Below are 17,985 nucleotides of genomic sequence, written 5' to 3' on the forward strand. Positions count from 1 at the left end.
TGGCTATTATATTCCATTGGCTAATAGACTACACTGCCAATACACTGCACAGGCTAATACATTCCATTGGCTAATAGACTACACTGCCAATACACTGCACAGGCTAATACATTCCATTGGCTAATAGACTACACTGCCAATACACTGCACAGGCTAATACATTCCATTGGCTAATAGACTACACTGCTAATACACTCCACTGGCTATTATATTCCACTGCTAATAGACTTCACTGGCTAATAGACTCCACCGGCTAATAGACTGCACCGGCTAATACACTCCACTGGCTATTATATTCCACTGCTAATAGACTTCACTGGCTAATATACTCCACCGGCTAATAGACTGCACTGGCTAATAGACTTCACTGGCTAATAGACTGCACCGGCTAATAGACTGCACCGGCTAATAGACTGCACCGGCTAATAGACTGCACCGGCTAATAGACTGCACCGGCTAATAGACTGCACCGGCTAATAGACTGCACCGGCTAATACACTCGACTGCTAATATACTCCACTGGCTAATACGCTGCATTGACTCAACAGAGAGGCTGTGCTCACTAATAAACTGCACTGACTCCCCACAGGGACTAATGACCGTAGGAGTGGTCAGGACAGGAAGCACATCATAAAACATGCTGATGACTGAGTCACAGTTAAAACATGCTGATGACTGAGTCACAGTTAAATCATGCTGATGACTGAGTCACAGTTAAATCATGCTGATGACTGAGACAAGTTAGTGAGTGAGTTAATTTCCTCCCTGCCAGTCAGACTAACTGTGGTCTGTGTGTCACTGTTTAGATCTGTTCAGGCTGGAAAAGCCTGAAAGTTCTATCTGAATTCAACAGGACGTATGCAAGCGATGCATGCATGTACATGGTACTGTTACATAAAAACACACAGGAAAAAGGAGGTCTGGCAAGCATCTACAGAAGAGGAGACCGAACGGCCACACGGAGATCCCATCAGCGAGGACGGCCCTGATCTTTGGCCCATACAGCAGACATCTTCCCATTGTCAAACACCAGCTGCTTCCACCATAAAAACACTGCTTCAAAATGTCTGCCAAACATGAGCTCTGTTCTATTTGCAGAAGTCTCTTGCCTGTAGCCAAGCACTTCTTTCTTGGTTAGATTTGACGAAAGAAAAAAAAAAAAAAAAAGTACATACAGATGAGTTTCTTTCACTTCTCTATTAAAACCACTTTCCTCCACACACAGGAAACCCTCACCAAGACGACCTTTGTCTTCAATATTTATTTTTTTTTAATCAAAAGATATTTCATAGTCATTCTGCAAACACGCTGCAGAGAACCCTACCTTTGCTGAAGGAGAGAGAGTGAGAGAGAGAGAGAAAATAGAGAGGTGAGAGAGGGAGGGAGGGAGAGAGAGAGCAGAGGGAGAGAGTGAGAGAGAGGTGAGGGAGAGGTGAAAGAGAGAGAGAGGTGAGGGAGAGAGAGAGAGGACAAAGACTGAGCCGGCCTAGTTGATCATTAACCTGGCCTAGTTTACACCACAGCCAGTGCTGTTCAGCGAGCAGAAGCAGGGAGGGGTGGTGCACTAAACCAAAGGGTCCACAGGGTCCATTTCCTGTCAGGAAGGGAAACGTCTACCACGGAATAATGACTAACCGCGCGAAAGAAAAAACAAAACGAAACTCACGTTTCGTCACATTTCTGCTCACAAAAGGCACTTCCTCCCGTTTTTCAGCACGTCGTTTAGTTATTTAGTTTTTCTTTGGGGGGGGGGGGTGGGGGGTTGGGTAGGGGTAGGGTTAGGGTTAGGGTTAGGGCCACAGGACAGGATGAGCCAGTGTTAAACAGTGTTAAACAGTGTTAAACAGTTGGCACAGAAATCCTGACCGAACACAGACGGATCATAAAGCCTGTCTGTGATTAAGGCCTACCTTCTGAGCCTGACATCCAAAACACAGAAGTGCAGAATTAAGAGAGAATAATCCATTTGAACCTTTGAAGATGACTGCCAAAATGAAATTACATTTTCCACAAATCACAGCATCGTATGTAATGCCCATCCACTAACTGCTGATTCCAGGATAACATATTCCAACTAAAAAAAACTTATCAAATACCCCACAGTATGACGAGAGAGAACCGGGCATCCAGCAAGGGTGGCAACCACAATGCCAACCTTCATCTAATGTGTGCCACAGATCAGTGCCCGTTTACCCCCTGCAGACTGTCAGTGCCCGTTTACCCCCTGCAGACCGTCAGTGCCCGTTTACCCCCTGCAGTCCGTCTGTGCCCTTTACCCCCTGCAGACGGTCAGTGCCCCTTTACCCACTGCAGTCCGTCTGTGCCCTTTACCCCCTGCAGACGGTCAGTGCCCGTTTACCCACTGCAGACCGTCAGGCTGGGCCGGGGGCAACCCAGGATGCAGATGAAAGCACAACACTCCACACCTGTTCCCATTCAGCCTTGTCCCCTGTTCTGGCGGGGTGGGGGTGACTGAAAGCGCCCAGCTGTGTGTACCATGCTAAAACACTGGGGAGGGGGGTTTGAGGGGGGGTATGCATGCATGTAGACGGAACACCACAGCCTGACTGAAGAGCACATTAACTGAACCAGGAGTAATTTGTAGAAAGAAGTGCCCTCCCCTGACTAAAACACCTACAGTCTCCCTGCAGAAGCTGCAGGGGGGGGGAGGTGAGGGCAGCTTTACACAGCTACTCAAACAGCCCTGTGCGAGGGGGGGGGTATTAGGGCCGACCGAGCGGAGAAACCCAAGTCTTACTCTCAGAGCTTCTGCCCTCATAAGAGCAGGGAAAATATAAACTATGCATATCAACCACAACACTCCATCCTGGCTCTCCTTATGCATTAATACCCTCTGCTGTTGTTTGGGGGGGGGGGGGGTGGGGGGAACATGTATAATGTCTGCTTTCATTTACTGATATATTACGAATGGGGGGGGTGTAAAATCATACACCAGGCTGATAGAAATGGAACATTTGTGGGAGAGTCACTGGGGGAGTGCATCATCGTTCCCATGATTGGTTAGACTGTTTCCATCGTGGGGGGGTTAGGTTTCGGGGGTCTGTGGTTGGTTTGGGGGACAGGGTTTTTAGGTGGGGGGGGTCTGTGACTGGATGGGAGGTATTAGATGGGGGGTCTGTGGTAAGGTGGGCTTTCAGACTGCCCCATAAATCACATGAGTAACAACTCCCCCCCCCCCACCAATCTTAGCTCTGAGGTCACGTCAATGCAGCTGGCGTGATTCACGGCCCCCACACTCTCTTCAATTAGCCCCCCCCCAGCAGGCTTGGCCCTTCCATTTCAGTAATTACACCCAGTTGGGGGGGGGGGGGTGCCTTTCAGTCTTTGAGCGTATGAGGGATAGGGATCCCAGGACAGGAAGAGAGGACAGAGACTCTCACTAAATTAAAGCTGATCGTTACCACGCCCCTACATCACCCACCTCCTGCAAATACGCCGTTAGGAAATCAGCTGAGGCGGCCGACACCGACCCTCCACAACAGCAGCCTGGAGAACATGCATCTGGCAGGAGGGATCTGAACCCACTCTGCAAAAAACCGCTCTGGCAGGAGGGATCTGAACCCACTCTGCAAAAACCGCCTGGAGAACATGCATCTGGCAGGAGGGATCTGAACCCACTCTGCAAAAAACCGCTCTGGCAGGAGGGATCTGAACCCACTCTGCAAAAAACCGCTCTGGCAGGAGGGATCTGAACCCACTCTGCAAAAAACCGCTCTGGCAGGAGGGATCTGAACCCACTCTGCAAAAAACCGCTCTGGCAGGAGGGATCTGAACCCACTCTGCAAAAAACCCTCCTAAGCAGCTGGCTCCCTGCACAGAGTTATAGAATAATTCTATAATTCCTGAGCATTAACAAGCATTAGAAAGGCGTTCAAAAAAAGCTGGAGAGGTTTAGCTGCTCATGTGAAAGTTCCTGGGTGTGTGTGTGCATGTGTGTCAGTGTGTGTGTGTGTGTGCGCGTGTGTGTGAGAAACAAAGGTGTTAGGCCACAGATAGGGGAGAAAACAGTACTTGGCTCAGACACACCCTCAGAATAAAATGCGTGAAAATGTTCTCTAACTGTAAATGCTCGTCCCTGGGGTGGTACCCTATAGATTCATACATTTAATCCCCTAGCCAGCAATACATAATTAATTTCTCACTTATGAGAAACTCACGGTAATCATGCAGCACCTCACAGCAACCTGCTTTCCTATTGGCTGATTGACACCTTAGATTTGAGCCATGCTGGGGAGAGAGAACGCCAGACTCAGGCCCTGCAGCAGCGGCTGATGAATGAAACTGAGAGGCAGACCGCACATGCAGAACATGGCCGCCCAGAGAAACCCCAACCGCAGTGAAGCAGCTTTCCTTCCCCCGAAAGCGCACACAGTCCAGCCCAGTTCAGACCTCATCATTCGGGCTCCATTTGACAGGCTTTGTAGTATTTACCCCGAATAATGCATAGACAAGTGGCCTGAACTATTACAGCTGCCAATTTATGAGTCAGAAATTTTACCCAGAATTCCATTCAGACGTATCTCACTTCGAGGCACTGTAAATGACTCATGAGGACAGAACAGTGACGCACCCCTGAGCAATCAAACTGTTCCTCAAACCGTACCTCACTTCCCCTGTTCAGTGTGTGCTTGTCTTTAACCCTGAGACAGAGAGCCTGCCTGAACACCATGACAACAGACCTCAGAGCATCATTAACCCTGAGACAGAGAGCCTGCCTGAACACCATGACAACAGACCTCAGAGCATCATTAACCCTGAGACAGAGAGCCTGCCTGAACACCATGACAACAGACCTCAGAGCATCATTAACCCTGAGACAGAGAGCTGCCTGACACCATGACAACAGACCTCAGGCATCATTAACCCTGAGCAGAAGGCACGCCTGAACACCATGACAACAGACCTCAGAGCATCATTAACCCTGAGACAGAGAGCCTGCCTGAACACCATGACAACAGACCTCAGAGCATCATTAATGGACTGGTAAATGGACTGCATTTATATAGCGCTTTTATCCAAAGCGCTTTACAATTGATGCCTCTCATTCGCCAGAGCAGTTAGGGGTTAGGTGTCTTGCTCAAGGACACTTCAACACGCCCAGGGCGGGGTTTGAACCGGCAACCCTCCGACTGCCAGACAATCGGTCTTACCTCCTGAGCTATGTCGCCCCATATTATATTATATGTCGCCCCATCATTAACCCTGAGACAGAGAGCACGCCTGAACACCATGACAACAGAAAAGAGAAACAAATTAATATCCTGGAACTGGGGCATCACTAAATCATTCTTAAAAATGAAAAACACAAAGGCAGTCACGGCAAAAGAATCAATCAATTAATCCTTACTAATCCTGAAAGGAAATTAAGTCTGCAGCCAAGCTACAGATCACCACACAAATACATAAAAAAATAAATATTAAATATTAAAGATTGAGCCTAAATACAGTTCAAAAAATACAAATAAATCTGAAACACAGTCGTACATCTCTAAAAAATTCCTCTCCAGTTGAGGTGAACCGCAGTACGGGACTAACAGATAAAACAGATTTAATTTAGTGTGAGCAGAAGGTGGCTCAGCCAACCACCCCCCACCCCCCACCGCCCACCCCCCCCCCCCGCCACGGAATGAAAAGTATGGCCTGGGACTGGCCACTCTGCTCACAGGAAGTGATTCAGCTTACTCCAGTGATATCACACACTTACCTCCACAGGTGATGGCCACACCTCCAACACAAACGGATGCTAACACATTGACACACACTCACACAAGCAGACAAATATCAGGTATACACACTCTCTTTCTCACACTGCAATAGCTGAAAACACCTGGATTGCTGTGTTAATGTTACTCGCTGTGTATTTATTTGAAAACCATCGTAAACTCAGTGTTTACCGTTGGCTTGGGAAGAACCACTGTAACCGTGCCTTTAAGCTTTAAATGGTTGCCCCACAGTCTCAGTCAAACCAGAAGTGCACAGTATTGCCACATAAGCACACCGTATATCTTCTGCGTCTAACCTACACAAGTTCACTTAATCTGACCATAGTACAGCTCATACACCACGCCCTTCTAAAGTAAACTCTAATGCAGAAAGTTTACAAACATCTCCAAGTGCTGTCAAACAAGGCTAATTGGTGTTCAGAGCAAATTAAACTCAAACTGAAGTTGGATGCCCATTACATTGTATTTGAGAACCCTTCCTATGGTACATTCAAATCCTTCAAAAGCAAACAAGCAAAAAAAAAAAAAATAGAGAATGATGCTCATTCAATTGTACAATTACCAAGGTACTGTGCATCTTTGTAAATAAAAATAACGAGGGCAGGATACAACTCGTCGTCCATTTCGCTAAGGCAAATAGAGCCTGAGGATGTGGAATTACCTGCAGAGGGGGTCATAGCCCGCGGCTACATAAACACGCCATACCGCCGTTTAGGGTCACAACCATCCCTGGGCCACACGATTCAAGTTTTTATTTTTACTTTTTTTTTTTTTTAGCACTTTGGGGAAACAACATCAAGCTTGTTTAGTGCCACCAAAACCCAAGGGTCAGCTTTGCATGCAATGCTGTTGCGGAAATAATTAGTCCAAACCAACATGTTTTAAAGTAATGTAATGTTTCAGCTCTTGGATTTCAGTTTAAAGCAGTGTCTCTACCGCGAGTTTTCCCAAAGTACCCAGGACAGTTCGTCAGCAACATTTAAAACGTTTCCAGATGTATCACGCCAATACAGCCAGACATCACTGCAATGTGAATGACGTCATAGTGGACACAGCTGACATCTCCAACTTCACAAGTCCACGATGTTCCCCCATTGTGAGAAAGCGTGGCCACAACCTAAACCAAAAGGCTACGGAGCTTAACCAAAATTACTGGTCAGTGTGGCTGAACATCCATTGTTCGCTACACCTCTTACGAATCACTCTCTTTGAAAGCATCTTACTTGCTAACTTGTCATTCCGCATAACCAAGGCCCGTTCTCGGTAGTGTCTCTTAAAACTTCAGCACGGTTGCCACAGCCCTTTTGTTCAGGCTGGAGATTGCCTCAATAGAATTGCTCGTTTGCATTGTTTTAGAACCTTAAATAAATGTAACCGTTGATAAAACGTTTATTTTTCTCTCTCCTAAAGTAACAGTTAAAAAACCTAACGGTTTTGTTATTCGCGATTATTGAATTTCGTCCGACGGGACAACCGCTTCTGGCGACACGTTGGCTTCAGATCTCATTTCAACAGGCAACCCTGTCTTGCTGGCTTCACTGTACCGTTTCCATCGCCGCTACAGAGGCACTCCCTTATAGCCTATAAAAGACTTGTAAACGTTAGTCTACTTAACACAGAATATTGTCAACCCCACCTATTGTTCGACCACAGCAAGACATATTTTACAGATGTGTTAGGCTTTAAGTTTACCGATATGAGGGGGAGGAAATCGCAGTCCTGCCGAACAGAGCCTGTAACTTATTCCTCAGATAAAACAATGGCGTGAGAATCGCCAATGCAGCAGCTACCCTATGAACTACAAATCTCAGTCTGACGGAAAGGTAACAATATCGGTATCGAGAATCCACAAACAGTAGATTCGGCGCTACAAAAGGTCACTTTTACCTACAGAGCAAAAAAGGCTTCGCGTTCGAAACAGAACAAACAGAAAATAAAGGGACCGCTAGTTTTGTTCCCACAGCCCCGGGGCAGTAGATATTTTGGGCCTTGACGATAGGGGCCGGGGTCTAACCATTGGTCCCTTGTCAGAGTTTCTAATATGTACAGAAACTTCAAAATCAAAGTTTTATTTCACAAAAAAATGAAAAGTATGGGGTAAACTCAACTTTAACGTTCACACCATGCATCAGCCATCCACACCCAGCCACATGCAGATCGCATTCCACACTACGGACAGGAAGATAGCACGAGCTGGCCGGGCAGATGAATGGCATGAAAAGCCAAACAATAAAACTGTAATAAAGCAAACTGGCTAAAAACGCAATAATCCGACCGATCAGGAGAATCTGCATTACACACGTCAGTCAATGGAAAAACACAAACAATATTGAATTATATTTTACAATCACTCACCTTAAAACTAGATCACCAAACAAACAGTCCGTTGTTTTCACTTTCAAAGCAACATAGGTGGCACCAAATCCTACGAGGAGTTTACTGCTTCAAAACAAACTACAGAGTGCTGTTCTTTAAAATGGAAACACCGGTAACCAACCACTGCTCGCTATAACCACTTCTTAATAGACCAATGTTAGGCTACCTATTATTTGGAGGGAAAGGTCCGATTTTTGTACTTAACGTTATAGTATTTGTCCTTTCCTCTCCAATATGACGGGCATTTCCATATAGTAATGAAACTAACGTAAGTCTTTAGAAGAGAACTCCAGATATGACTAAATCCTCAGCGTGTCCCCCAGGCGGTGCGCATACCCTTTTCTTAAATCAAGAAGGACAGACGGGAGGAGCATAGACTACACAACTACAGCCATCCTCCCCTTATCTGACCCGCCCCCACAGGAAATACCGAAAGGTTGATGCGAGAACGGATGGGCTCATAGGACATCACAGCACGCATGCGTCCGCTTCGACCAATCAACCGCTGTAGTTAACTTTTCAGATAAGAAAACGGGACGAAAGCGGAGATTTAACTAAATTGCCAATTTAGCTATCAACATTGTGCTTTTAGATAAAACTTCCAGGATACTTTGCAGAACAGAAGAGAAACTACCAGGATTGAATGTGGAATACGTTTTAAAGTTTCCCCATTCATTATTTACACTTATCTTGCTGACATTCCCGCAGTGCATTATTTTAATGTAAAAGTCTGAAATCAATACACACTATCTAATGTTACAGGGACTTTTTGATTCATGCATAGCAAATAACTTTTGATTTGATTCATGCATAGCAAATAAAGTTTTCAATTATAAAATACATGATTAGCCTGCTGAGCTAAAGAGCAGGCTTCTCAGCCAGAGAACCGTATCTGGGATGACATCACAGTACATTAGAAACAAAACAAGGTTTATTGCAGCTTAGATAAAACCAATGTAGCATATAAAACACATGCAGTAATTATAGCTCCTCCCTGGACAGAACGTGTGTCCCTGATTGGTTGAAACAAACGCAACGTTGGCCTACACCTAAACCTCTGACTTAACCTCCCTAGAATTAGACATACCAGAAGTTGCCAATTTAGAATTTTTCGTTGCCATGGGACCATTAACTGATGAATCCCCTATTGACTTTCTTTCAGCTCTAGCCCCCTAGATTCCAGATGAAATGTTTAAGTGGACAGGACAGATATTAAAGGCCTGAATAATCTGCTCCCATAATGTTCCCACTCTGCGATTAAGTTTGGGAGCAGAGATTTATATTTGCACCAACAACCTTTTACCTCAACATGCAAGATTTAGAGAGAAAACAACTTACGGAATGCAGAAACTGCAGAAAATAAATAAATAAATACTGGTTGCCTGGTTTGAACACCCTCAGCTGTTTATCTGTCACCAGGACTGGGGTTATAACACAGAAAACTGTCCAAGGCTGAAGCCCGGGATTAAAGCCTGTGGAACAACAGAGAGCAGAGGTGGAAAGAAAACCTGTCAAACATCCGGACATTTCTCAAGCACTCAGAGCGCTGTGTAAACAGCATAATCTCATATTCAAGGACATTGTACTCAAAGTATGAAGCACAGAAATTATGGCTGACGGATAAGTTCAAAAAGACTTTTAACAGGTTTGCTAGTCTTTAGTTTTGTATTTCTTGCATGTTTTTTTCTAATAATGATGAAGTCTTTCTTGTCTGTTGTCCATGTTCAATCTGTGTTTGACTTGTGTGTCAGTGTGTGGTATGTATGGAGTCTTGGAAGGCTATCCCATGGTGCCCAGCTCTGTTACTGATGCGCACCAGTTCCTGTTTATGTCTCAGATTCAAAGAGCTGAGCTGGCTGATCTCATACATCCCTTTTAGATTAATATTAAAATCATTTTAATTATGCCACAGTCAAACATTTACATATCAAATATACTGTAAATGGAGTGTCTGGCAAAAATGTATCAAATAGTAATTCAAGTATATTTTGGATTCATGCTCATAAAAACATCAGCAGTCTTTTTTTTTTTTTAAAGTACAGATGAGACTAAAAGTTTCAGATGATTTAGCTCATTAGTATCATGAGCTGTGGGTAGCAAAATCTATTGTTGTTTAAAAAGTATTGGAAAGAAATAAATACTTTTATAGTTTTCTTTACATTTCCTGTTCTGAGCAGTGAATGAAGTGTATTCAAGCTGATAGAAGCTCACATTATGCTAATAATGAATTAACTTGTGAACATTCTAAAATGTACACAAATAGCACTGCACATTCTCATACTGTATCATATATAATTATATGTAAAATACATTTTGTGTGTTACAGTTATAATGCGTAATAAAGCCATGCTCTTGGCCCTCAGTGCTGACGCTGTTCCACAGGCTGGCACTATCTCTGTGTGTCTGCACAGCTTCCGGCCACACACACTGATATGGTCCAGTGTGACTCATACTGATCTCGCAAAGTTACATGAGCAAATAACATACCAGCAAAACAACAAATCCACGATTCAAAACTTCAATCACCTTTTAAATTTCCATAAACTTGAACTTTACTGCTCAGCCATAAAATTGGATCATTATCACATTTGCATTTTCATCACAATATTTTCTTGACCACCAATATATTACTCATGAATTATTATTTTTTAAGAAAGTCTATTTTTATCTGTGAGCAAAACAGCCCACTTCTGACAAGGTTGGAAAAATCCCAACGACTTCCATTCAGAAGAGAAGAGCACCTTGTCTGCATGATGTTGTATTCTCACAGACAGGCATGCCAGGAAGTCACACACACACAAAGTCTGCCACTCTTGGCACCACACAAACACACACACACACATGAAGTCTGCCACTCTTGGCACCACACACACACACACACACACACACACACACAAAATAGCACGTGCAAATGAGCAGTTTGTTCCACAAGAGAAGTCATTCTGAGAGAAAATTAGCGGACGTTCCCACGTAGTGAGGTTGTGTAGCTTAATTAAAAGTGCAACCGCGGACCGCGCTAAGACGGTTGCTGTGGTTTACCAGCTGAACCACCCAGCTATGTGCTGTTCCAGCCGCTAAATTCCCCCACCGGGGTGTAGCAAGGACTGGCTGCACTTGGTAATAATGAGAAAGCAGCCTCGCCGGAAGCTTCGCCTTTCAAAATATACGCACTAAATTTGGTGCGTTACTTCGGGGCAGAAGCAGAAGTTTGATTTCGCATCCTCCATTAACTGGTTTCGTATTCTGTATCAGACGACAAATGTTTCGGCTGTTCATTTGAAAAGTACTCTCTTCCTTTGCCATTCGGAAGGTCCCTTTGAAATTCAGTAATCTCTCAATTACAGTTTAGCTAAAGCAGCTCCCTTAACCTAAGTATCGACAGCGTTTACATTCATAATTTGATTTCCACGCACCAAACATACAACCTTTAATATCCGAGTGTACCAATTAAGCGTCTTTAAATGTGTTAATGGGTCTTAATGACAAGCCATTTTAAACGGCAGCCTTACGGCCTAGACATCAAGATCATACTGTTACTTTAAAACTCATAGAACACAATTAACTGGGGAATTTTAAGCGGCACAGCACACAGAACTTAATTTTTTTATGCAATAGCGCCACCCCCGTTCAACAGGAGCAAGAAGCATTCATCATTGAAACCAAAAACACGATATTTAACGTAGGAATGCTGCGGTGTTCACCAACATAATGGGAAATTTATACTGCTCCACAAATATCTGAGGTTATTGCTTATATGACGGTTTCTTCAGTCATCGAATCACATTTATGTAACATCTTAATATTATATCAAATTTTACCAGTGTTCACTAGACAAGTAGGTTGGTGGTTTCAAGATATATTTTATCCCTATTTTGGATAAAAGGTGGACCTATTTACATTTTCACGTGACTATACTGTCAACACACCTTACCATTGTTCATATAAGCAGAGCTATTTTGGACTTTGAAAGTAATTTCGTGTTAAACCGCAATTTCTTACCTCTGTCGAGTTTTTTTGTGCATCCATTGTACTTCCTGTGTATGTGCGCCATCTAGTGGACAGAAGGGTGAACAGACTGACAGTCCTATCGCAGCCGTAAGAGCTGATGTGTGAACGCGGCTTCAGACAGGTTGGACGCAGACCTGGCCCATTCACAGTAGCCTTAGCGCATTTTCAGGTTGTGCTGCTGTTGAGACACGTCTGCTTTAACAGCTCGAGCCATCCAGGCTCATCGCTCGGGCTTTGTTTGCCAGTTTGTCTCCCCTCGTTTTCACATGTGGCTCTTCAGTCCTTCGCCAGGCCTTGATTGCCTCTTCGTCAAGTCTCTTCTCAAACAATTATCCCATTAGCAAATCACCTCAAACTAAGTTGATAAAGTAATTGCCACTAATTAAGCACAGACAATGATTGACAGCAATGTTTATTTAAATGGACGGCATTTATATAGCGCTTTTATCCAAAGCGCTTTACAATTGATGCCTCGCCAGAGCAGTTAGGGGTTAGGTATCTTGCTCAAGGACACTTCAACATGCCCAGGGCGGGGTTTGAACCGGCAACCCTCCGACTGCCAGACAATCGGTCTTACCTCCTGAGCTATGTCGCCCCTATTTACTACTGTGGACATACTGCAGTATTTTTTAATGTTGTAATAATAATAATAATAATAATAATAATATTTGCATATTATTTTCAGAGTCTGTTGATTTCTTGTTCCTTCCATAAGATCAGCGACTGATTCAGACCCAGAAGACCAGGTGACCTGAGTTTACTGTGTAACCACCAGCTTTAACTGATCCATCGCTGTGCTACTCAAGTGAGTAACAATGAAAGCCAGCAGACCCTGCGGCTCCAGGAGCAGGAGTGAGGACCACTGGGTCAGACATGCTTTTAGTAGCGTTTAAACTTCCATCCATGTTCTCTTTCCTTCCTGGCTCTCCCCATATTAGAGCAACTAACTGTTTATAAATGCTTCTTAACAGTGCAGCTAAGAGCGCCTATGGGGACCCCTGGAGGACAACTATTGAAATACAAGTTCAATCCTTGCAGGTGAGATGGTGGAGACAAACAAGTAACCCAACCCATAAGCCAACTGCACTCACCTGAATGGACAGATATTGTACTGCACTGTACTAATAGCAACTCTGGTGCTAAACCCCACCTGCGGCAGTTCTGGCCAATCAGAGGGCAGCTCCCAGCATGGTTCCTCTTCAGGTCAATCTATGCAGACAGAAGCACAAAGTACAAATGGCAAGGATAAAAACAAAACATTTTAAAAAGCCAGTTCTTTATAAAACATTTATTTAATCTGATTCTTTGGAATGTAGTAGTCATGGATCAGACAAGAGCAGGTACAGGGAAATGAGGCTGACAGTATGTCAGAAATACAAACATTTTAAAACATTTTTAAGGCCTTGCTGTTTTTTTAAACCTTTCATACAACAGCAAATTACAGAAGCAGTATTTAAAATAAAACCTTTTTTTTTGTTGTAAAAACAAATCTGGACAAAAGTTTCATGACAATACAAAATGATGTGATAACATACCAGTTAGCTAAATGGCAACATTACGATAGGAAATTTATATACCTTTTCAATAATGAAAACATTGTACATTTCAAAATTATATCAAGGAACCTGAAACCATATGAAAAGAAAGATCTGTAACACTGTTTTTTTGTTTTACAAATGAATATAAACACAAATAATTTTTTTATTAAATATATCCTTCAGTGCAACATCGTTTTTTAAATTTCACACTACAGTGTCCTTTTCCCCAAAATGAACAGGCTAAAAACATTCAGGGTCTTCCTATCAATGTATGTCATTGATTATATACAATTACAGACCACCATTGGGAGTATCATTAAAAATTAGTATGCTATAATGAAGCATGATTTCCTGGCATCTAATGATGTAATGTATGACAGTATAAAGGAACAGGCGTTTCTCTGAGCAGCACAGAGATCCTGCTTCACGGGGATGTTTTTGGGTCTCCTGTGTGTGTCACTCATGCAGGTTTCAGCTCCTGTCCTCCTCTCGCCTGTTTCTGCAAGCCTGTCCATGCGGCACTTCCATCACATTACAGTGACTGGGAATCCAGTCAAAGGTAAAGGAACTGGACAGCCAATCACACGGCAGGATAAAACCGCGACAGCCAACCACGCGGCAGGACGAATCCAGCCAGCCACAGGCTCTGGCATTGTCCTGTTGGGTGGGACAGGAAGTGGGGGAAGTCCACTCAGGAAGTCAGATGCGCTGTTTGGGCTCATACTCAGAGCATCCTGCGTAACAGTACAGTGAATAAAAACACAAACTCGCGAGTCCCTCTGATTCCCTTTCTCACACAAAAACAAACACACAGCCCCTCCAGGGTAGAGGAACGGGTCGAACCCCCAGCCCCTCCAGGGTAGAGGAACGGGTCGAACCCCCAGCCCCATCCAGGGTAGAGGAACGGGTCGATCCCCCAGCTGAGGCCACACAGGACAGGGTTAGCAGGACCTGGTCACTGGGTCTTTGGAGAGGCGACTCCTGATAGGCGGGTTCCTCGTGGTGTTCCGTGGAGTTCAGAAGCCTAAAACAGTCTGATGCACATCTTTCACAGTCCAGGACAGGGAGCTCAGTCTTTAAATGTTAAATGTGGGGAGTAACACCTCCTTTCGATTGGTCAAACACACTGGTGACTGACAGCTCGTTATGCTCCTGGAGGGCCAGCTTTTGTAGTTTCCTGTTAATGAGCAGCCAATAAAGGTCTTGGAAACAAGGTATGTGATCTTTTTTGAGCCAATCAGTTGAATTCAGCTGAAACAGTAAAAAGCAGCAGATCCTGCGGCCCTCAGTAGCCTGGAGTGCCTGGTCCGGATGCACACACAGACTCAGGGATACACAGTAACATGAAATACTACAGCTCCAGATTCAGCACAGCCAGTTACAGTGGATGAGGACACACACACATACACAAGCACACATGCGCGCGCACGCTCGCACACACACACACACACACACACACACACAGGCATACGCACAGGCACACACACAGGCACACACACATGCACACGCACACACACATACATACACAAGCACAAACATGCGCACACACACATACACATACACACACACACACACACATGCACACGCTCATACGCATACACACACACACACACAGTAATGCAACCTAAACCATGGAATGTAAGACATAGAAAAGGGAGTCACACCATTCTCATGGTATCTGCAGTCACCAGTCAGGGTATTCCTGAATGGCAGTCACATGGGCGCCCATTAATTGGTCAACTTGGAGACACGCCCTCGAATCCCTTGCTCTGATTGGTAGCAGTGACAGCCTCATAGACTGTTTCCTGCCAAAGAGCCTGGGGGAGGGGGGGATAGGCGAAATCATTCTGAACACGCAACAACCGTGCCGTCAAAACAGGACACTGCAGGTGCCTTTAAAATAAAAAAAGGGATTTCAAATATATTAAAACTTATGTACATCATGTGATCCCTGACTCGAAGGGATGAGACGCAAGAGTCCTATTTTTAGTTGACCAATACCAGATCTCTCCTGTGGGTTCAGGACTAAAGGGAAGTAAAAACAAAACAGGGGAAATGAATGGAAAAGCCAACAAAAATGCAGTAAAGGCACTATCAGAACCATACGCTGTTCACACGCAGACACAGCGCCCCCTTCTGGCCATGTTCATACGCTCTGATTACAAACACTGTGCAGGACGAACACACACTGCATGTCCAGCAAGGGGAGCCATGCTGCATGTCTGGCAGTATGGTTCATTTGGGGAACAGGTGGGTTTACAATTCCTTTTTCAACAAAATAAAAATTTTAAAATATTTTTAAAAATAAAAGATTTTCCTTCCAGACAAAAAAAAAGATAAATAAACATTTTCTTGATTGGTCTCAACACCAGCATCTGATTATTGACATGAAAAAAACAAAAAACAAAAAAATAACAAAAACAGAAATAAGAAGAAAAAAAAAAAGTAAAATAATCATCTTACTGTACATGTTTTTTAAAATTTTATACACAGTGTCCCCTATTGGCAGGTTTCTGTTACTGCAGCTCCTGAGAAAATCATGGCTCAGTCACTACCTCCTGTCATTTTGTGATCATCTCCTGACGGTGCTGTTCACCCCTCCCTCTCCTCCCTCCCTCCCTCCCTCCCTCCCTCCCTCCTTCCTTCTCCTCTCACGCCTCAGAGTAGGAGTTCAGCTTGCCTTTCTTCAGTTTGACCCCGTCCACCAGCTCAAAGTTATAGTTCTCCAGCGCGGACAGGTTCCTGTCCGCCATGGTGTTTTGTGAGCAGGCGCAATACAGGACGACCCCGCAGATGGCCCCCAGAAACACCCCCAGGGCGCTCATGGCGATGATGGTGATGAGGATGGGGTCCAGCGTCTTCAGCATGTTCCCCGTGCTGCTCATCTCGCTGTTCTCCACGCTGCTCATCTCGCTGTTCTCCATGCTGCTCTCCACACTGCCTGTGTAGTCCACCACTGTAGAGTAACCAGGGAAACTCACCATTTAACAGAGACTTACTAAAGTACGCTCTGTTAAAGGTCACCAACGACATTCTCCTCTCTGCTGACTCCAGTTCCCTCTACATCCTCATCCTCCTTGACCTCAGCGCTGCCTTCGACACCATCAACCACTCCATCCTCATCACACGCCTCCAGTCCTCCCTTGGCATAACCGGCACTGCCCTTTCTTGGCTGAAGTCATACCTCTCTGACCGACATAAATTCATCTCCATCAACAACTGCAAATCCTCTACTGCCCCAGTCACCCACGGTGTCCCCCAAGGCTCAGTGCTTGGTCCCCTCCTCTTCATCCTCTACATTCTACCACTCGGACAGATCCTCCGCCACCATGGCCTCCGGTTTCACTGCTACGCCGACGACACACAACTTTACCTCTCCACTAAGACCATCACTGCAGCCACCCATTCCACCCTAACCACCTGCCTCACAGATGTAAAATCATGGATGCAAAATAACTTTCTCAAACTTAACTGCAATAAATCAGAAATTATCATCCTCGGCCCAAACCCCCTCACCTGCTCCACCCAGGATTTCTCACTCAATATTGCTGGCTCCATTGTCACCCCCTCCACCCACGTCCCCAACCTCGGAATCATCCTCGACCCCACCCTCTCATTTCATTACATTACATTACAGGCATTTAGCAGACGCTCTTATCCAGAGCGACTTACACAACTTTTTACATAGCACTTTTACATTGTATCCATTTATACAGCAGGATATATACTGAAGCAATGCAGGTTAAGTACCTTGCTCAAGGGTACAACGGCAGTGTCCTTACCCGGGAATCGAACCTGCGACCTTTCGGTTACAAGCGCAGTTCCTTACCCACTGTGCCACACTCCGTCCCGTAAACCATTTCTCCCCCACGTAAACCAGATCACTAAAACTGCCGTTTTCCACCTACGGAATATTGCCCGTCTCTGGCCCTCTCTGTCTTTCTCCACTGCTAACACTCATTCACACACTTATTACATTCAGCCTTGACTACTGCAATAGCATCCTCCATGGCATCACCACTAAAGTCCTCAATAAACTACAACAAACTTCTAGCCAACCACGGGTTGTCTTCTCATGAGGGGGAGAGTGTGGCAGAATCTGGGGAGAATCTGCCTCTTCAACATAAACATTTAGTGCCTTATTTAAGTTAAAGTAATAATCTCGAAGATTTTCATTAAAATAAATGTCTGTTAAATCACTATCTATCGCCGAAATAGGTAACACAATGGTGATTGAGCCTATTATTATATTAATTTATATTATTATTAATATAATATTAATATTAATATAATTTATGATTAAAGAACTGGGTGTCTGT

At 44.5% G+C, this 17,985-nt stretch overlaps 2 protein-coding genes across 4 annotated transcripts in view; both read right to left on the reverse strand.

Moving 5' to 3' along the window:
• LOC135260448 (integrin beta-1-like) overlaps positions 1–12,161 on the reverse strand; it is a 33,240-nt gene extending 21,079 nt beyond the window's left edge. The window contains exon 1 of one of the 2 annotated variants that reach the window (XM_064345665.1): positions 12,120–12,161. In XM_064345665.1, coding sequence (XP_064201735.1) covers positions 12,120–12,146 — 27 coding nt within the window. In that variant the 5' untranslated portion in view covers positions 12,147–12,161. Of the gene's footprint in view, positions 1–8,099; positions 8,511–12,119 lie in introns of those variants that run through there. The other variant, XM_064345667.1, reaches the window with a different exon arrangement.
• Positions 12,162–13,401: 1,240 nt separating this feature from the next.
• Positions 13,402–17,985, reverse strand: part of LOC135260447 (neuropilin-1a-like) — a 58,144-nt gene continuing 53,560 nt past the window's right edge. For both annotated transcript variants that reach the window (XM_064345664.1, XM_064345663.1), the window contains exon 17: positions 13,402–16,622. In XM_064345664.1, coding sequence (XP_064201734.1) covers positions 16,318–16,622 — 305 coding nt within the window. In that variant the 3' untranslated portion in view covers positions 13,402–16,317. The remainder of the gene's footprint in view (positions 16,623–17,985) is intronic.

Source organism: Anguilla rostrata, chromosome 8 (assembly GCF_018555375.3).
Source record: "Anguilla rostrata isolate EN2019 chromosome 8, ASM1855537v3, whole genome shotgun sequence".
Taxonomy (NCBI): Eukaryota; Metazoa; Chordata; class Actinopteri; order Anguilliformes; family Anguillidae; genus Anguilla; species Anguilla rostrata.